The 22,032-nt window shown below is 36.5% G+C and overlaps 1 protein-coding gene and 1 long non-coding RNA gene across 3 annotated transcripts; both read left to right on the top strand.

Moving 5' to 3' along the window:
* The first annotated feature begins 4,882 nt into the window (after positions 1-4,882).
* LOC104747430 (bifunctional dihydrofolate reductase-thymidylate synthase 1) lies at positions 4,883-7,970 on the top strand. Its single transcript, XM_010469058.3, has 10 exons — positions 4,883-5,177; positions 5,282-5,793; positions 5,891-6,272; positions 6,351-6,395; positions 6,505-6,570; positions 6,680-6,741; positions 6,829-6,903; positions 6,989-7,154; positions 7,233-7,463; positions 7,558-7,970. The coding sequence occupies exons 2-10, from the start codon at positions 5,369-5,371 to the stop codon at positions 7,666-7,668; spliced, it is 1,563 nt and encodes a 520-aa protein (XP_010467360.1). The 5' UTR covers positions 4,883-5,177; positions 5,282-5,368; the 3' UTR covers positions 7,669-7,970.
* A 1,593-nt stretch (positions 7,971-9,563) lies between these two features.
* LOC147927158 (uncharacterized) lies at positions 9,564-11,422 on the top strand. 2 transcript variants are annotated; one of them, XR_015581588.1, is made up of 2 exons: positions 9,564-9,812; positions 11,154-11,422. It is a non-coding gene; the product is annotated as an uncharacterized LOC147927158 (long non-coding RNA). The 2 variants fall into 2 exon arrangements; XR_015581589.1 differs by having other exon boundaries at positions 9,728-9,833.
* The last annotated feature ends 10,610 nt before the right edge of the window (positions 11,423-22,032 follow it).

Here is a 22,032-nt window from a genome sequence, read left to right as displayed (position 1 = left end):
AATTTGGACTAAGTGCAACCCACCACTTACACTTACATAATTAAACTTACTTTACAACCAAATTAAATGCTATATAGTAGTATTAAGAATGTGCAAAATATCTGAGATCCAAGAGCTGACTAGATCCATCTAAAAAATAGAGTATTCGGAGCTTTCTAATCCAGATCCAATTATTTAAATTCAAAGGTCATGCAGGGTACTTGAATCCGATATGGATTTGGTTTTGTAAAAGTTATATGTGTGTTTAAAATAGATAGTATATTTTTTTAAAAATAATATCGAAATAAGCTATATACATATAATTTTGGTGACAATGTTTGAAAATGAACAGATAAATATGTCTTAAAATATTTTTCATAAAGTAATTTGAGGTATTTCACATGAAAATTTATTAAATATTTTTTTTTTAAATATATAAATAAGGAATTATTTTAAGAATTATTATTTTTTAATTATTTATGCAGATCTTCAGACCTGCCGATATTAGCAAATTCATCTCCAAATTACTTCACATATCCGAAATATGGTTCCCAAAATTTCAGAGTATATGATCTGTGGCCACCCCTGTTATATATGGATCTTCTCCCACATTTCACATTATTTCCTATAGATTACTGAGACTAAACCGTATTTAGTAGTAAACTTCTGAGTCAAAGTTAAATGGATTTTGAAAAAAAAAAACAGTTTTTTTTTTTTAAATTGTGAAAAAATGAATCACATTTTTCGAATAGGATTTTTGAGATCCTTTGGATAATTAAATATGTCATTTTTGATCTTGAGCCATTGTCAGCATCCGAAGACAACTTGCTTCTATGTGTGTGAAATAAGGCTAGTGACTGTCTAAATTTTTATGAGACTTTTGCTCCAGTAACTATATAACTATATTAATATCCACATCATATTATTTCAAATGGACGTACAAAAAGTTACTCGGAGCAATCGAAAACTTCTAAAACGTACAAAAATTTGAACATATGAATGAGTAGACAAAATTATTTGCAAAAGATATACAACTTGAAATAAACAGATATAACTTTGTAAACGCAAGTATAGAAGCCATTTTATAAAAAAAGAAATTATTTTATAAAAAGTTACAACGAAAAGATATGGTTGGCTATATATGATATTTTCTATTTTTCAAAAAAAGAAAGACGCCAGTTAGACAAAAATATGCCAGCGAATTGGTTTAACAAAAGCACAACTATAGATGACATTTTTTATGTTTTTCAAAACTAAAAATACAAATTATTTTACGAAATGCTGCGACAAAAATATGCGACTGTAGATAGAATTTATTTAGTTCGAGTTTTTTTAAAATAAAAATAAAAGTTATTATAAAGAGATGATAATTATTTTATTTGGGTTTTATTGGAGGGTGGCATCTCACCAGGGTGATTTGAAAAAACATTTTCAGCTACTATAGATTTTATGATCGCTCTGGAAAGATAGAAACAAAAATATTTTTCAAGAGGTAGAGGTAGAGCCATCAGATATCATTGATTAGGCTTTGTGCGACAAATTATTATGGGATGAGGGGCACTTCTTCTCGGAGAATTTGTCGGAACCCTCTATATTAAGGGTTGTCCATGATCATTTACATGGTTGTCAGATTGATGGATCTTAGAAAGTTGCAGACGTGAATTCAGGTTTGGGTTGGTGGTGATGTAACACTGATGACTAGACCTTATTCTTAGGAGAAAAGTTATTCGTTAGAGCCCTTCCCCCCTTCATTTGGAGTTTGAAGCTTTGTTGTAGGCTATGGAGTGTATCCTTTATGAAGGTTTGACCTGCTAGAGTTTCGAAACAGATTGTGTGGAACTTCTCGCGATGGTGTGGAATCCTGAAGATTGACCGGTGTTTTCTAACCTCTTGGATGACTTCAGTTTGCTCAAGGCTTCCTTCCCATTCTTACCCTGTCTAGGATTCCACATGTGTCAAATTTGAAAGGGATTATCTCGCTCGATATGCGAGATTTCTTCTCTTAGAAATTTGATTTATAAACTTTTTCTCTCCGGTTTGGACAACCAACACTAGATTTTCCTTTTAATGAATGTTTGGTTGAAAAAAAATTATTTTAGAAAAATTGACGACAAAAAACGCAACCGTGTTGGTGTTGGGTTTCGACGACTTAAAGGCCGTAGGAAAGCCCGACATGGAGTGAAAGTTAATCCTGTTAATGGGCCTAACGCGAGCCCAGGAAGAGAATTCGATTGAGACTCTGAGTCAAACCGGGGATAAAGTCGAGAGATTATGGGCGAGATCGTAGGAAAAGATTCGGGAGAAGTTAGAGTTCGTTTAGTTTAAATATTCGAAGTTCGTAAGGAAAAGGGACACATGTAACTTTCACTAAGCACATTAAGCGAAATCAATATAAATCCAGTTCGTCATTCTTCTTTGTTCATATCGATTTCAACTGAAAGTCTGCCCAGATCCTCTTTCTCATTCGAATACATTTAGTTGTTGTTTCTCATATCAACAAACCATTAGTGACATTTTTTCAGATTATTATTATTGTATATATTATTATTAATTATCACGGTTCACTGGTTATTTAGAGCTCCTAAATAATTGGTAATTGTCAAGCGATTAAGTATGAACGATTTGGAAAAAAATCATTGATGAAGGTGCTTATATAAAATATTATTTAAAACCTATATAATTATGTTGTTTTCGATAATTTTAATGATAATTCTTATAAGCACAACTCTATCAATATCATATAACTATTCTATATAATTTTTGATAATAATAAAAAAAAAACATTGGCAAAAACTAAAAGAAAATTTTAACCAAAATTTAAATTAAAAATCAATTTCATCATTGGTTGTCTAAGAATAGAGTTATTACATTGGTAATATCTATACTATAGATTATATGTTGAAATTAAAACAAAAAAGATGATAATTATAGTTATAAACTGTGTTTACTTAATGTAGAAGTATTATTAAAACATTGATCAACTTTGGATCAGTGGCGGAGTCAGAGGGTTAGCGTGGGGTCAATTGACCCCCATTAATTTACAAAAAAAAAAAAAACCAACATGTACTTTTAGAAGAAAAATCAGAAAATAGTTAAAAATATGCTTATGGACCTCCACAAAAAAAAATTATATAGATTTTGATCATATACATAAATATCGAAATTATTGTTTCCTTAAATTGTTTACGCAAAACTATTTACTCTTTTTGAATTTTATTGCAGATGCTTGTTTCGATTCTGTTTGGATACGAGAGTATGAAAAATAACTTTGAACAGTTAATACATGATCCGAACAGAATTAATCCAGGGCATATAGGATCCGTGCATTTTTATTATCAAATTTACTTTAATGTCTCTCTTGTATTGTATGCTTTTTATTTTATTCAGAGTCATTTTATGTCATATATTTCAGGATTCATTTTACCTTATAAATAATGCTTCCCTTTTAATAGTATAGATTGATCAACTTTGGATCAGTGGCGGAGGCAGAGGGTTAGCGTGATTAATTTACAAAAAAAAAAAAACCAACATGTACTTTTAGAAGAAAAATCAGAAAATAGTTAAAAATATGCTTATGGACCTCCACAAAAAAAAAATTATATAGATTTTGATTATTAGATAAAATTTGACCCCTAATATATACATGTGGAGTTCGCCCTAGCCGCTGCTTTCCATGGCACAACCCCCGAGAAACCTCGGTGCCGCTGTTCTGTCACCACCATCCTCTCCTCTGTTACAAAACCTTGATCTGGACTGATTGTGAATCCACCGGAGGTTCGATAGTTCGCCAAGCTACTCCGGACATGCGACAGCTTCATCTCCCCTTCGCCCCCTCAGCTCAATCGGTGGGTCGTCTTGCCTAGGTGATTCTCTTGAGCCCCAACCTTTCGGTGATAAATATGAGTCCTTAGGGCGCCCTGCGCGCCTTGCTTTCCGCCTCTCTTACCGGTCTCCCTCGAAGTCAATCCCTTCACCTCCTTTCCCCTTGGGTCCATACCCGCTCACCATGTGTTCTACTTGGTTGAGGTTAGTAGAGAGCTTTGTTTTGACATTGGAACTGAGCGAGATTGTGTCGGTAAAAGCTTCCACCTTAACCTCTATGGCTTTGCTTGATTCCTCCTAGGTTCAACCATAGAACAACCTAGTCTCCCAATCCCCATCAACCGCCATTAGGATGTAAGCCCGAGTTTGTCTCTCTTCCACAATGTACTATCGGCTACAAGCTTTATGTGGGACTTCTTAACCTCCATGGCCGAGAGCTTCATGTGAGGGAGGACCCACCTGCTTTGTTACGTTTTTGCACATTTTATTTACAACTCCCAATAGCTTCGTCTACTGTCATATTTGAGCCAGAACATGTATCAATCCGTGACCAATTGGTCATGAATATTCTCTTGTTGGCGAGAACCCCATCCTTCAAGTCCCCGTTGTACCACATTTTGTCAACGCTCTGATGCATATTTTGCAAGAGCCATTACCGATCACTTATTGATCAAGGACGCCACAGAACATGTCTCCAAAGGCGCTTCCACCATAGTCCCAACAGATCTTTCAAGCCTTGTTAGCCTCGGCCTCCCAATGATTTGCACTTACTTGGAAAACTCATGGAGCTATTATCTATTTATGTCTTTTAACCTTGTTAAGCTTTGTAATTCTTTAAATTTACCTTTGTATGAATTCTCCTCTTTGAGGTTTTAAGTTAACAAAAGCTTATTTGACAAAAAACGATAAAATTTATAAGAAGAAATCCTACCTTAATGTTATCAAATCGAAACTCATTTTATCAAATGCTCTCTTAGTTTTATTTTAAATATATCTATTTAATTTATAAGAAATAATTATGAAAATATCTCAAGATGTTATAAAATCAGTATATACTACTATATAGTATACAAATTTTGACAAAAAGAAATAATGTTTTTAATTGTTAATCCTTTACATACACACTGATACACACACGCCCTTATTGGAGACACGACCTACATTGAGCGTTTTACGAATCGGCGTTTCCCTCTATTCTCTCCCGCTTATCCTCTCTCTCTCTCTTCTCCTGTCCTTTTCAACCAAAACCCAAAAAAAAAAAAAAAAAAAAAAATGTAAACCTTTACCAACTTTATTCTGGTTTCGTCTTTTCTTCTCCGATCTCTTCTGGGTATTTGCTCAATCCCTCAAAGATTCTCCCTTTCGCCTTTAAATCGGTCAGTACTCCATACCCTTTTTTTTGCTTACTTTGTTGAAAATTTCGATTCCTGAATTGTTTTGGTACGAATCTGATTCTTGTGTGTTATGATTTATCTCTCAGTCTCTGCTGTCTTATTCCCAAAGACGGCTTTGTAATCTCTTTCGCAATTCGTCATCATCATCTATTGCAAAGGTTTCGATTTCGACCATGGAAACAACGACTCTCGTTCCCAACGACACCACCGTTATGGCTGCTACAGAGCCTCAAAGGACTTACCAAGTTGTGGTTGCTGCGACTAAAGAAATGGGTATTGGTAAAGATGGTAAATTGCCATGGAATTTGCCTACGGATCTCAAGTTCTTCAAGGACATCACTCTAACTACGTCTGACTCCTCTAAGAAAAATGCTGTTGTGATGGGTAGAAAGACTTGGGAGTCTATTCCAACTAAGCATAGGCCGCTTTCGGGTCGCCTTAACGTTGTTCTGACTCGCTCTGGTGGGTTTGATATTGCCAATACTGAGAATGTTGTCACTTGCAGTAGTGTAGATTCTGCTCTTGATTTGTTAGCTTTACCGCCGTATTGTTTGTCTATTGAGAGGGTGTTTGTTATAGGAGGTGGTGACATATTGAGGTAATGTGTTGATGTCTCTTCTCATCCCCTTTTTGCTGGATTCTCTCAGTCCTAGTTGTTGCAACTAACTGTTTGATTGGGTTGTATTTTTATGTAGGGAAGCATTGAACAGGCCTAGTTGTGATGCGATCCATTTAACTGAGATTGATACTAGTATTGACTGTGATACGTTTATACCTGGGATTGATACTTCTGTTTATCAGCCTTGGTATTCGTCGTTTCCTGTTGCTGAAAATGGACTGAGGTTTTGTTTCACGAGTTTTGTTCGTGTGAAAAGTTCTGCTGATGAATCCTCTGATGAAAGAAATGACTCACAGTCTCTTCAGTTTGATGGGAAGAAGTTTTCATTTCTTCCTAAGATGGTTTTTGATCAGCATGAGGAGTTCTTGTATTTGAATATGGTTCAAGATATCATCTCTAATGGCAACGTAAAGAATGATAGGACCGGGACTGGTACATTATCAAAATTTGGTTGCCAGGTGATGTGAAAAACCTTTCTTTGTGTTCAAATTTTCTGGTAGTAAGGTTAAATGATCTCACATTTTCTTGGAACACAGATGAAATTCAATTTACGCAGAAGTTTTCCACTTCTGACAACAAAGGTATGCTCACTTTGTCTTCTGTTGTATTTGGTGGTATTAATTTGGTGGCAGTTGCACATCTACACTATCTCATACTCAAAGTCACGCTCTCTTTGCATCTTTTGTGTAGAGAGTTTTCTGGAGAGGTGTTGTTGAGGAACTTTTATGGTTTATAAGCGGTTCAACCAGTGCAAAGGTAAAAAAGAGATATTCTTTCTCTGTGATTAAGCCAGTGTGTCTCTGCTGTGCTCTAAAACTATGCAAGTGAATTAGGTAGTTCTCTGATAGGCTTTATACATGGGCAGGTCCTTCAGGAGAAAGGTATCCATATATGGGATGGGAATGCGTCCAGAGAGTATCTTGATGGGTAAGATTTTTAACCGGCATTATCCTTTGGGTAAATGAAAATTTGATGTTGATGGCCTTCTTGCTTATTTATCTACCATAATTTCAGTCTCGGTCTGAAAGAGAGAGAGGAAGGCGACCTTGGACCTGTATATGGATTTCAATGGAGACACTTTGGTGCTAAGTCAGTAACAATTTTATGCATATTTTGGCTTTTCTTCTATTTGGCTGGATTTGTTTTGGTGAAACATATCTCTCTTGTTTTTCAGGTACACAGATATGCATGCTGATTATACCGGTCAAGGATTTGATCAACTCTTAGATATAATTGACAAAATCAAGAACAATCCTGATGATCGACGTATCATAATGTCAGCTTGGAATCCTTCTGATCTCAAGATGATGGCACTTCCTCCATGCCATATGTTTGCACAGGTAATTCTACCTTATTGTCTAATACCTTTGTTTCGTTACAATGAGTTTGATTTTTTTTTATTACTCTTTTCTTTGTAGTTCTATGTGGCAGAAGGGGAACTCTCGTGTCAAATGTATCAGCGTTCAGCAGACATGGGCCTTGGTGTGCCCTTTAACATTGCGTCCTACTCTCTTCTTACTTGCATGCTCGCTCGCGTGTGCAATCTTGTTCCTGGTGATTTTATCCATGTTATAGGGGATGCTCATGTGTACAGAACTCATGTGAGGGCTCTGCAAGAGCAACTTCAGAATCCACCAAAACCTTTTCCAGTAAGTATAGCTAGCATCGATCATTACATACGAATGTATTTTTCATCTATCCTTACTATGTTTTTATATTCTGCCATGGCCTTTATTACTGCAGGTTTTGAAGATAAACCCAGAGAAGAAGCAAATTGATTCTTTTGTCGCTGCTGACTTTGACCTCATAGGATATGATCCTCACAAGAAGATAGAGATGAAAATGGCGGTTTAGTGCTTATCTCTTACTGGGATACAACCAAAAGAGGAGACTACTAATTTACAGAAAGCTTCTCTTTTTTTTTTTCTGTACTCTGGGGGATGTAAAATTTAAGATTAAATCAGCTGAATGACCCTCAATGTCTCGACTCAAATACCCTTTTGTGGGTGATATAACTTAACACTAAAATTTGTTGGAATCCTTTAGTTCCACAGGGTTCTAAGGTGATTTAGGAGTTTGTACTTCAGAATCATACTATTTTTCTTGATTTGGGTTTCCTATTCAAACTATCGAATGAGACTTGGTTTGATTTGGAATTTATGAGACTCGGTTTTAGGTGTTCTCTGTGTCATTGGATAAGGAATCTATCTACCAGGTCATGATACGGTGATAATACTAATGTACTACAATCTATAAGGCTTATGGTTGGATTGAGTATGTCCTAGACACATATATAATCCTTTGATTAAACATGTGACTGTTTCCGTATTAATTACTTGGCATACACTATACAAACTATGGTTGTTCAAAAAAAAAAAAAACACTATACAAACTAAATGAAATTCTCTATATGCATGTGTTATATCATATGTAGCCGTTGATGACACAAAAAATCATAAAGATGGAGCTCTCCAAATCTTTTAAAGGATGGTTCAAAAACAAGAGAACTATTTAAAATCATTTTGTGAATATGTATGAAGTGATAAAGTCCATCTACTAAAAACCTTTAGATTTTGCAAATAACAAACTTTTGTGTAATGCTGAAATTAGAAGCCATAAGCAGTAATCGATGGAACTATACACGTATACTATACATAAGTGTGGGGCTGTGGCCAGTGTGAACCTCTCTTATCTTCTATTTTGTTTTTCTGCGTGTCTACATTTTTTTTTCCATTTTTCTTTTCAGATTGTAATCTTATAAAATATTTACCCTTAGAGCTCATTGGTTCCAATCCAACAAGATCAAGCAAGACCCTAAACGGAGACATTAGATAGGACTGAGGATATGGTGATGCTTGCTTTTATTTTCACAATTGTTTCGAGTGTTCTTCTCTCTCCTACAATAGGTACCATTTCAAACTTTTTACTGACATGTTTCTTATTTCTTAGGGTGATTTCTTATTTCTAAGTACTTTTACACGAGGGAGATAAAGCATATCTACACAAACTAAACTTAGCTTACGAAAGATCCGAGTTGAATAAAAACATTAGATAAAGAGATTCATAATATGTAGCACTAAACATAAAATATACAAAATTGTTCGATATACTAATTAAAATGTACGTAGCCAAAGCTTGAATTAGTCGAAAAGAGCGACCTAGATGATATGGACCCATCATTGATGCGCATTTAATGTGTTCGAATTAAACAAAACGATTTTTTTTTTTCATTCTAAATATTTGGAACTTAAATTCCAAAAGGCGAAAACATTCTTGGTTGGAATCATAAGAAGAAAACATTTTTGGTCTAATTACGACTAAAGCCAACCCGACAGGCTAACATACAAAGACTTAGTTAAAACTGACGATAAATTACATGTGACGACTAAAATTAAGGCCGACACAATTATGTTTTTTAATGTACACTTTGGTGGATGTAAACTTTAAGATTGTATCTTCTTTAGTACCTCAAGGATCTTAGACCTTCCGCATCGAGGGGTTTAAGGTGGAGTTTTAAAAGAAAAAAAAAAAAAATCAGAAAATGAAAAAAAACAAGAGCTCCTCTTGTATAGTAATCTCAATTTCCATATAAGAGCTGTGACATGTCAGTTAGTTGTTGGGTAAGCCGTTTAATTGAGATTTTTTTTTTTGGTCAATTGATTTATTTTTCTTCTGCTTCTTCTCTCTCGAGAGTCTCTCTCTTCTTCTTCTTCAATCGGCTAATCAGTTATACCTTATTCTAAATCTACCAAATTGAACCGATTATCAAATTAGTTTTGAGCAAGTCCGGCGATTGACCAGTGCAACAAGTGCATTTGCACTGAGACCAAAAAAATTAAGACCCAATAAATTTAAGGCCCAATGATATAACACTAAACCTAAAACTAACTCTTGTTGCTTCATTTCCTCTTTTGATCCGATCTCACGCTGTCTCACCTCCTTCTCAGTTCCGACAGTCCCAAAATATGTCGATGCAGCTTTATTTTCCTCTTAATCAGGTGCTCTTAATTATCCGATGGGTAAATCGTTTATCTTTCTCTTACTAGCCGTTAGAAATTTCCAATTTGAGTCTTTATAAATCGAGTTCAATATGTTCATGAGTTTTCCACTGATTTTCCGTTATCCTGAAAATTTCCTGTATTGATTGCTTTATCCTTCTTCTCCAATCAATTCTCTGTTCTAAGCAATCTTTTTGGAGTAGTGTTAAAAGATGTATTACAATCTTTAGGTCTAGATATAGATAATCTAAGAGGTCAAGGTTATGATAATAGATCTAATATGAAAGGAAGCAAACAAGGTGTACAAAAAAGGCTTTTGGATATAAATCCTAGAGCTTTTTATACACCATGTGCTTGTCATAGTCTTAATTTGGTTTTGTGTGATATTGGAAATAATTCTGTGAAGGTTAAAGATTTTTTTGGAGTAGTGCAACGCTTATATTCTTTGTTTGCTAATTCAGTAAAGAGGTGGGATATTTTGAAAAAGAATGTGAAAGGGTTAACGCTTAAGCAATTATCAACAACATGATGGGAAAGTCGTGTTGAAAGTATTAAAGCAATAAGATTTCAAATTGTAGATGTAAGAGAAGCTTTACTTGAAGTGGCCGAAAGTGACAATGACCCAATGATTCAAAGTGAATCTAAATCTTTAGCAATGAATGAGCTTAGTAGTTTTGAATTTTTGTTATCAACTATTATTTGGTTTGACATATTGCATGTGGTGAATATTGTTAGTAAAAAGTTACAATCAAAAGATATGCAAATTGATGTTGCAATGAAAGAGGTAAGTGGATTACTTTCTTATTTTAAAAAATATAGAGAAAGTGGATTTCTTAATGCTATGACAAAAGCTAAGGAAATTGCTAATGAAGTTGGTATTGAACCTGTATTTATTCAAAGAAGAGTTATCCGTAGAAAAAGAAAATATGATGAATTTATTGGTAATGAGACAATATTTTCTGTAGAAGAAACATTTAGAATTGAATATTTTTTGTACATCATAGATCATGCTATTAGTTCATTTGATAAGAGGTTTGAGAATATCAATCGTATGAACATATATTTGGTTTTTTGTTTGATTCTACTAGATTGAAATTGTGTGATGATGTGAATCTGAAGTCTGGTTGTAGTTTTTTAGAAAATAGTTTGAAAAGTGGTGATTTAATAGACATTAATGGAGATGAACTTTTTATTGAGCTAAAATATCTTAAGGAGCTTTTGCCAAATGAAAATATGGGAGCAAATGATGTATTGAATTATATTATACTATTTGATAGTTTTCATATACTACAATTGCATATAGGATTTTACTAACAGTTCCAGTTACTGTTGCTTCTGCAGAAAGGAGTTTCTCTAAACTCAAGCTATTGAAGTTATATTTGAGGATATCCATGTTGCAAGAGAGATTGAACGGACTAGCTTTGATAGCAATCGAGAATGATTTTTTGGATGAACTAGATGTAGAAAGTTTAATTGATGAGTTTGCTTCAGATCATATAAACATGATGGCATTATTCACTTAAAATGTATTTTACTTCCTTTTTTGTTTTTGACAAAATTTACCTTTTTTGTCCGATTATTTAGTAAAAAAAGGGCCTTTTTTATGATCACACCGGGACACTCCATTGATTGCGCCGGCGCTGGTTTTGAGTTGTGGATCTCGGATTCAACTCTCCCTTCCTTGGATCTCGGATCGAAGGTCTCTAAATCTACAAAATCAAGTGGGAACGCGTCTTGTGAGTCTCGATTTCGTTTCTTAGTATAGGTTTATTTTCAATTTGTATTTCCTCTTAGTATAGGTTTACAATCTGTTTCCTCTTAGTATAGGTTTACAATCTGTTTCCTCTTGTTTTACTCATAGTCTATAAAGAAAGAAAATGCAGAATTGTGTCTGAATTGTGTCTCTAGTTTGCAGAAAGTTTTTTTTTAAGAAAGAGATTGATATGAGTAAGAGTTTTGATTTTTACAATCTGTTTCCTTAGGGTTATTTTATGTTTGTTAGAAAATTAGGTTTCTTGGTCCATTTTTTTGGTAGAAGCTGACTTTTTAATGTTTGATTAGGAGGAAGCAGCTGTTTGTGTTCTTCCAATTTAAAGTGATGCATTGTAATGAAATGCATTATTAGTGTTTCTGATTATCAAGGGCAGTGTTAATTTATTGAATTGTTGCTAGGTGAAAGAGCTTGATTATTCCAAATCAGGGCTTAAACTGTATTGATTCAATGGGTCTTCTCCCGTGGATCGTTTGGTAAACTGGTCAGAATCCCGAGTGTTTTATCTCTCACAGGATACTTACAAGGTAGGTTTAAAATTCTGTGTACTACAATATGTTTTAAGTCAGAATCTATTATAGTGTCTTTGGTATAGTTCTTTAATTGTATTTTTTGTTTGTTTTAAATGTCCTTCTGCTGCTTGTATATCAGATGCAGAGGTGAATAACCAGACCACTTATGCTCAGGTTTTGCTTAGCTCTGTTGCAGACAAGGCTTAACAAACTGGTAGAGACTTTCACACCTCTTGCTCCTTGTTCTGCATAGTTGACGCTCTGCTGCAGTCTACCCAGGCTCTGATGCAGTTCCAGAGCCTGGATAGACTGCAGCAGAGCTTCAACTATGCAGAAAAAGGAGCAAGAGGTGTGAAAGTCTCTACCAGTTTGTTAAGCCTTGTCTGCAACAGAGCTAAGCAAAACCTGAGCATAAGCGGTCTGGTTATTCACCTCTGCATCCGATATTCAAGCAGCAGAAGGACATTTAAAACAAACAAAAAACACAATTAAAGAACTATACCAAAGACACTATAATAGATTCTGACTTAAAACATATTGTAATACAGAGAATCTTAAACCTACCTTGTAAGTATCCTGTGAGAGAGAAAACACTCGGGATTCTGACCAGTTTACCAAACGATCCAAGGGAGGAGACCCATTGAATCGATACAGCTTAAGCCCTGATTTGGAATAATCAAGCTCCTTCACCTAGCAACAATTCAATAAATTAACACTGCCCTTGATCAACAGAAACACTAACAACGCATTTCATTACAATGCATCACTTAAAATTGGAAGAACACAAACAACTGCTTCCTCCTAATCAAACATTAAAAAGACAACTTCTACCAAAAAAATGGACCAAGAACCCTAATTTTCTAACAAACATAAAATAACCCTAAGGAAACAGAATGTAAACATCAAAACTCTTACTCATATCAATCTCTTTCTTAAAAAAAAAACTTTCTGCAAACCAGAGACACAATTCAGACACAATTATGCATTTTCTTTCTTTATAGACTATGAGGAAAACAAGAGGAAACAAATTGTAAACCTATACTAAGAGAAAACAGATTGTTAACCTATACTAAGAGGAAATACAAATTGAAAATAAACCTATACTAAGAAACGAAATTGAGACTCACAAGACGCGTACCCACTTGATTTTGTAGATTTAGAGACCTTCGATCCGAGATCCAAGGAAGGGAGAGTTGAATCCGAGATCCACAACTCAAAACTAATTTGATAATCGATTCAATTTGGTAGATTTAGAATAAGGTATAACTGATTAGTCGATTGAAGAAGAAAAAGAGAGACTCTCGATAGCGAGGAATCGGAAGAAAAATAAATCAATCGACCAAAAAAAAAATTTCTTAATTAAACGGCTTACCTAACAATTAACTGACACGTCACAACTCTTATATGGAAATTGAGGTTACTATATAAGAAGAGTTCTTGTTTTTTTTTTTTTTTTTTTTTTTTTTTTTTTTTTTTTTTCTCAAAACTCCACCTTGAACCCCCCGATGGAGAAGATCTTAGACGTGTTGTCCGGGAATTTAACCTTGTTTTTTTTTTGCTGCTGGCCTAACACTACGGAGGATATATTCAACTTGACATTTTAAGTGATTTGTATGAAATTTACAAATTCTATGTTATTCAATCATGGATTTTAAAAAGTCTATTAAAATCCACTGTTATTGAACTGATGATTTAAAAATCTACTTTAAAATCCATTAAAATCTCTTGTTATTGAACTGATGATTTAAAAATCTACTTTAAAATCCACTGTTATTCAAAACAGTTTTGTGGATTAGGATTTTAATAACTTTTAGGATTCTGGAGGATTTGTTTAGTTAACAATACAGAAATACAAATCTCATGGTTTTAGGTGGGATTTGAAAGAATTTTACAGAAAATCATATGAACTTCACTAAAATCTATCAAAATTCTAAATTTCCTAAATCCCATCAAATTCTCTAAAATCATGGTTTGAATACACCCCCCTACGTAGTGATTGACTGATTGTGGCTGTTAATGACACAAATAAAAGGTTTATACGGATGGAGTAGTATTCTATATTATTTCTCCAGGTCTTAGAAGTTAGAAGTATATATATGTTACAACTTACAAAACATGAGCTACTCTCTAAAAATCTTGTTGTGTAATCTATCAAGTGATCAATAAAGGTTATTTACTACAGACATAACGTGCAAGTCTTGTAGAGTGACCAACTTTTTTGTGATGTAGAAATTAAAAACAACTAGATTCAGACCCGCACATACGTGCGGAATTGATTTAAAAAGTTAAGGTTATTTATCAGATTTGTAAACATATCATACCAGTACAATATTCTATGTGTTTTTGTCAAAAAGAAGAATCAGATCTGTTAGAATATTGTAGAATTAAATTTGATCTCCTTATGTTACTTATATTTATAATTATCTCTCCAAAATTTTATTGAATATTATTGATTTTTATCAGTTTGGTAGGCAATTCTAGCCATATGTTTTATTTTGTTTGATTGCCCCAGTTTAAAATAGCACCCAAATAAAATGAAAACAAACTAAAATTTGAATTTACAATTCAAGTTTTTTATGAAAATATATTAATAACATTTGACTTTTTAAAACCAAACATATGTATACACATATACATATATATGTGTGGATGGATAAACAAATCTGATATATAATTACATATTCTTCATGATTAAAGTCCCTTGATAATTAATCTTTCATATTTTCTCTTTCACACCATATGTAGTAACAACATTTGTTCTTTTTACCCCCTGCAAACATATATAAACATGTAAATATTATTAAATCATGTATGGCAAAAAGATATATTAAAATCATTTAAAAATGAAGAATATCAATTGAATAGTATTAGATCTTAAATGAAAGATATTACAATATTTTCATTACAATTTTTCACAGCTACGATAATCTTAAGATATAATTTCAGAAAGGTAAACAAAACATTTAATTGTTAAATAGTTAGTATTTCATTAACCATGATGTAAAATTCTAAAAACATTAAAAAAATTAGAGTAATTCAAAATCGAACAAAAAGGGCTCACATATATTTTCTAGAGTTACGCATGAATTTTCCAACCCTGTAAAAATACATTTAAACATAAATTAGCTTCATAATCAATAAAAGACTTTTACAAATAAAAAGAACTAAATTTCAAAAAGAACATGGTTCATTAAACCTAAGAGAAGGAACCACTGAATTATTTATATTTTTACTTTAAACCTTGATCAGATGCTTAAGCCAGCCATGTCAGAACCTTATAACACTGCAAAATTTATTATGTTTGGAAATATATCGAAGAAATCACTCACACTAATATGATTATTATCAATAGGCGACGTGTAACAATATAATCATTAAGTAAAACTACACTTTTATAGCTAATGTATATATGTACTAACATAAAGAAAAACCGTAACTATACAATAAGAATCATAAGATAAAATGGATTATAACAACTTGATTATGTCACAGCAACCGTATTTTAGAAGTTTTACAGTCTGGACTTTTATCTTTCAAATGTTCTTGAAGAGTTTCAAATCTGAAAGACTAAAAGATATTGAAATATAAAAGTCAGAAAACTCAAAACTCAAACTATTGATGCTCAAAAAAAAATTGAGAATAAATGAAACAAAATACTTCGACACGTTTTATACAGAGATTAGATTAGCTCAATGTAACATTAAAATCGATAATCAATGTTTCCGAAAATATCTCGAAATATATAACCAAATTGAATATATTTACTTATATAAAATTTTGAATTTATACCCGTTTTTGTAAGTAGCTAAGATAACTACAGATTTTGGTAAGTAGCTAAAATTTTGTTATGTGATAATTTAAATCTTTCAAACTAAATCAAGAAAATATATGAAACATGTAGAGTTTTGTATCACATTAATTTACTAAATAAAAACGATTTTGCTAACTTACTGAAATTGTGGTCGTATTTAACTTGCTAATTAGCAACCACTTAATGTTGATTAGATATTTGATTTGATATCATTTGATAAGGTAACATTCAGGATATCAACTTAATGATTCATTTTTAATTGGAATGTAAATATGGATAGCTTTCTATATTGAATTATATGTCATTTAAGATTTGTGATTAATGCTCCATAATATTATTATTAGCTATGGAAGTTACTAATTATCACCGATACTGATTTGTTTTTAGTTCCCTAAAATATACTCACTATGTTTCACAAAGAGTGTCATTCTGACACTTTTCACACAAATTAAGAAAACATTGAAATATACATATATGTCCTCATATAATAGGTTAATTTAGTTATAGATTAAGGGTAAAACTAGAAAATCTAATTAAAATATGCATTGGAAATATAAAATAATGCATTGGAATTGTAAAGGGACACTCTTTGTGAAACAAAGAAAAATCTCCAGAATGACACTCTTTGTGAAACGGAGGGAGTATATTTTTTTGTTTGACTTTTATTGTATATAATTGTGGTCAATTTTGTTTGGATCCAAGACTTTTTATTCTTGATCCGCTTTGTAAAACACGATCCGAATTAACTGTAACATCCGTGAACCGGAATCCCGGTTTGGGAGTTGCATCGGTCGATGCAGATGGTGCATCGGTCGATGCATGTTCAATTCTGTGCGTTTTGACTTAAGTCAAACACTGCGTTCTGGGTTAAGGAAAACCCTTAGATGCGAGTTTTGTCTCATTAGTGGTTGTGTGGCCGTTTTTGAGAAAAGAGAAAGAGAGAAAAACTGTTCTTGAGTGTTCTTGAGAATTCTGGAGCTTTGAGGCTGTTCCTGAAGAGATCTGTAGCTGGGATCGTTGTAGGAGCTTCCTAGAAGCGTTTTCTTCCTTGTGTTAGGTTCAGATTCGTCTTGGCAAAGGTAAGTGCAGGACCATGGCTTATCTAAGCTAGAGAACTCTTTAATCTGCTTGATTTGTGTTGTTAGTTCGTTGCTATGGACGTTAGGAAGCTTTCTTGTGGCTTGGGATCGAGTTTTGTGGTTGTAGGAACGAAGATCCGGCGAGAAGCTTTGGGGAAATCACGGTGCTCGACGTTGCGTCGATCGATGCATATCTTGCGTCGGTCGATGCAAGTGCGAGGACGGTGCGTAAAACTCTAGGGTTTTCGTGGTACGTCGAGCATGCGTCGGTCGATGCAGATTGGGTATCGGTCGATGCAAGTTACACTTGCATCGTTCGATGCAAGTTACACTTGCATCGTTCGATGCAGCTTCTGTGTCTTTCGATGCTTCCCCATTCGGCATCGGTCGATGCATGTGTTGCGTCGATCGATGCTGAGTCCTGGTTTGTTATTTGTCGTTTGTTGATTGTTGTGTGTTGGTTATTGATACTCTAATGCTTGTGTGTATAGCCCAGTAGATGGGAGGATTGCCTTACTGAGTGTTTATAAAATACTCATGCATTGCAATATGTGTTTGTGGTGCAGGTAAAGGCAAAGTGTGATCGTGGAATCAAGGCAATGAAGAGGAGGATGTTCTAGGGACTCGGTTTTATGTTGTCTGGCATTGCTAGGTTGCTAGAGTTGAGTCATTAGAACATTGCTAGGTTGCTGGTTCTATGATTCCTGTTGTTTTGGATATTGATTATGTTGGAATATGGTTATATTTTATTATTGGATTATTGTTGAATATTGGTTGGTTATTTCCGCTGTTGGTTGTGATTGTGGTTAGGTGGCTAGTGGGTATGGGAGCACTAGTTGTAGTTTATTTATTATATTATAGTTATATATTTATTATTTATTATTTTTTTAAAAAGGTCGGTCGTTTCATTAACATAAACGGATGAAACGACCGACCCTTTTTTTTTCTTTTTAATAATAAGTACAACATATAATTAAGCATCCCATACTACTTAATTGAACCACCCAAACCACCATTTCCTCATTAAACCAATAACAACCAATATGCACAGCGGAAACATACCAATAATACAGAAACGATACATCATCAATACAATAACATTCCTATCCAATCTATCCAGCAACCTATCACAACTCTAACCAAGGTTCCAACATAAATAATATAACCAACACCACACAAACGAGACCCTAGATCATCCTCCTCCTCATCGCCATGATTCCACGCTACACAATTTGCCTTTACCTGCACCACAAACACAAATTGAGATGCATGAGTATTTGATAAACACTCAGTGAGGCAATCCTCCCATCTACTGGGCTATACACACAAGCAATAAGATCTCTACATGCCACAAACAACAATCAATAAAACAAACCAGGCAATATACATAGCATGCAACATCCATCGTAACTGAAACAAGGGGTGTCGACCGACACCAGATGGTGTCGATCGACACTGACTATCTGGTGTCGACCGACACCCTGCCCGACACTCCCGAAAACCCTAGTTTGTGTCGACCGACACCTCCACATGGCATCGATCGACACTCGCCAAACTCCCGAGCCATCCTCGCGTTGGTGTCGACCGACACCCCAACTGGTGTCGACCGACACCGTTGCCGAGCAGCGATTTCCTTCGATCAGAAACTCCGAATCTCGCCTCCAATCTTCTCCAACCCGCTCCTTGCACTCCCAGAAGCCAAACCCAGCCACAACAGCGACGAAATACCATAGGGAACTCAAAGAAACAACCACATAAGCACCAAATCACATAGAATCTAGAGATCTTAGCTTAGATAAGCCATGGTCATGCACTCACCTCTTTCAAGAAGATTCTGACCAACAAGGACGAATTCCCTCACTCCTAGCAAGCTTCTAACACCTTCCCAGCCTTAGATCTCCCAAGAACAGCAAGGAATCTCTCAATCACTTCCCAAAAGCTCAAGAACACTCTCTCTTTGTGTTTTCTCAAAACGGCGAATAAGACCAAAACAACACGACCCTAGGTCGTTTTCTTCCTTTAAAACTCGATTTAGGGATTCCCTAAACCAACCACGCAAACCGGACAATTAAAATTGAACCGACCAAACCGACCATAATTGGTGTCGATCGATGCCTCACTAGGAGGTGTCGATCGACACCCTTACCAAAATACCAAAATTTGGTTTGCGGGTGTTACAATTCTCCCCCTCTAACAGAAGATTCGTCCTCGAATCTGAACACACCGCCACTCATCCGCAAACTCACCAAATCACCGTCGCAACGGTTCGTACCATCCACCCATTTGGTCTGCCGCAACAAGGACACCACTAGTCCAAACCACCCTGAACCCACTGGTCTTCACCACTCTGGTCCCCCCGACCAGCATACACCTGACCCTCCCGGTCAACGTATAGAAAACCCCGAGACTGAACCCCCATCAATCCCGAGATCCGCTTCCGATCTCAACCGTAACCCTGAGATTGAACCCCCATCAGTCTCATAAATTCCACATCCGGTTACCATGCTTATCTCCACGTCCTTGACACTTTGCCACCAACTCATCTGCTCTTAGGTCGCAACCTTCAAGCCATACCGATCACACTCTCAGACCCCCCGTCTTTGAGCCATACCGTCTCACCCTCGGGTCGTCACCCTTAAGATCACGGTACCAGGAGAACCCCCATCTCCTCAGAAGAACCCCCATCTCCTCTGCCACCCTCAGGACCACAGTCCCTCGAGCTATCGGTATCTAGGGGACCCCCCGTCCCCTCAGGAGAACCCCCATCTCCTCATGAGTTGTTCAGGACCCCCCGTCCCTCTAGCAAACGGTCATAACGTCTATAAGCATTTCCCCAACCTGGACCACCCCGTGATCCACGTAGAACATCTCAATGTCCTACCAACCCCATATCCTCTCTGAGAATATCACCACAGCCATGGCCACCCCCAGGTCTCACTACTAACATCTGAACTCCTCTGTGTTTACAAACACCCTCCCCACTAAAAACAAGTTCTAACTATTCATAGAACTTTATGTTTTTAGAAACTTTCTATGCATTGCAACTTTCCATTTATAGAATTCCCGAGCGATTTTCTTTTCCACAAGATCCACAAATTCCAAAAACCAAATAACTGCATTTTATTAAAACCTCAAGTGCAATAAACGTTTACAACTCCAAACGAAAATACGTAGCTGAAATAAAAAGAATCAGAAGCCAAACTAATCTCCGAGTTGAGCACCCGGTCCTCCCTTCGGTTGTGCCGCACCCCCCATCATCTGTCTCAACTTAGGACAGAAAGGCCTGATGTGCCCCTCCTCTCCACAATGGTAACACGATCGACGATATTCTTGTGAATCACCTTTCTTGGGACAGTCTGCCAACCTGTGGTTCTTGCTCCCACATCCGAAGCACCCTCGCCCACCTTGCTGCATACCTGACGTGTCTTCCCGCTTCCTCTTATGCCTTTGCTCCGACTTGTTACCCTTGTTTGGATTGTTCTGCTCCGAAGTCTCCTCTGTCTGAACCGCTGGACTGACCACCACTGACTGTGCCCGGATATCCTCCTCAATCTCTACTGCAGTCTCAACCAGCTCTGCACGCGTAGCATAACTCCTCCCTCTACAGTGAACTCTCAAGTCATCACGTAGAGCCCTCAAGAACCTCCTGATCTGAGCCTCCTCAGGCTCCATTGCCCGACCCCCATAACAAAGAAGTCGACTGAACTCCAAGTCCAGCTCCCGCACTGACCGTGTCCCCTGAGACAACTGAAGGAACTGCACCTCCAGACGATCCAATGCCTCTCTAGGAAAATACTTGCGGTTGAACTCCAAAACGAAGTCAGCCCAAGTCATCTCCCGCTGCACTCTCCTAGCAGCCACCGATCTCCACCACACCTCAGCATCACCACTCAAATGATGGACCCCTATGTCCACCCAAAACTCCTCAGGACATCTCAGAGTATGGAAGTTACGTTCCACACTCGTCCTCCACGCATCCGCAACAGTAGGGTCTGTACCACCCGAAAACCTCTCAGTATAAAGTTTATGCATCTCCTTCAGCATAGACAAATAACGAGCATGAGCTCTCACATCCGCAGCCACTGGCTGATACTCCTCCACCACCACTGGTGGCACTACCTGAGCCTGAGCCGGGCCCAAACCTGGTACCCGCTCCAACAGCTGTGTCAACAAGCCCGCCAGGTCCACACCTCCCACAGGAGCCCCACCTGCTGGGATTCCCACACCCGGAACCCTAGCACCACCGGCCACTCGAGCACCGACACCGCCCGCACCGACCCCCTCAGCGCCTACGGTCCTATCAGTACCACCACCGGCCACACTCATGGACCCCTCCTGGAAATCCTGCGACTCGCCGACACCCTCAGCTGTCACACTCTGCTCAACAGACTCACTCACTGCTGGGACTCTGCCCCTACCACGACCACGACCACGACCACGACCGCGACCCCCACCACGTCCGCGTCCACGACCAGCAACAGCTCCACCCTTAACCATCTGCACTACCCAGGACAGAAAGCTAAGTACACAAATCAAAACCGCACACAAACACACATCTTACCGTGGAATCTCATTGAAGGCTCGAAGAGGATGATACTAGGACTCCATACCACATGCAAATTGACTAACTACTCATAATCAATTCCATCACACAACATCATGCATCAAGCAAAAAGAAAATAATTCACCCAATTAAATTCCTAACCGCTCTAACCATCCACTTAACCATCCTAGAACCGTAAAGGCTCTGATACCAAAATGAAACGACCGACCCTTTTTTTTTCTTTTTAATAATAAGTACAACATATAATTAAGCATCCCATACTACTTAATTGAACCACCCAAACCACCATTTCCTCATTAAACCAATAACAACCAATATGCACAGCGGAAACATACCAATAATACAGAAACGATACATCATCAATACAATAACATTCCTATCCAATCTATCCAGCAACCTATCACAACTCTAACCAAGGTTCCAACATAAATAATATAACCAACACCACACAAACGAGACCCTAGATCATCCTCCTCCTCATCG

Source organism: Camelina sativa, chromosome 15 (genome assembly GCF_030686135.1).
Source record: "Camelina sativa cultivar CO46 ecotype springtype chromosome 15, ASM3068613v1".
In the NCBI taxonomy this organism is placed as follows: Eukaryota; Viridiplantae; Streptophyta; class Magnoliopsida; order Brassicales; family Brassicaceae; genus Camelina; species Camelina sativa.
The sequence above is the reverse complement of the archived record's forward strand: the minus strand, read 5'-3'. Positions and strand labels throughout refer to the sequence as shown.

Excerpts from the sequence above, each read along its gene's own strand:
- LOC104747430 (XM_010469058.3), top strand. The coding sequence starts at position 5,369 with ATGGAAACAACGACTCTCGTTCCCAACGACACCACCGTTATGGCTGCT. Across the intron at positions 6,904-6,988 it reads TGGAGACACTTTGGTGCTAA|GTACACAGATATGCATGCTG; the intron begins GTCAGTAACAAT and ends CTTGTTTTTCAG. Across the intron at positions 7,464-7,557 it reads ATCCACCAAAACCTTTTCCA|GTTTTGAAGATAAACCCAGA; the intron begins GTAAGTATAGCT and ends TTATTACTGCAG.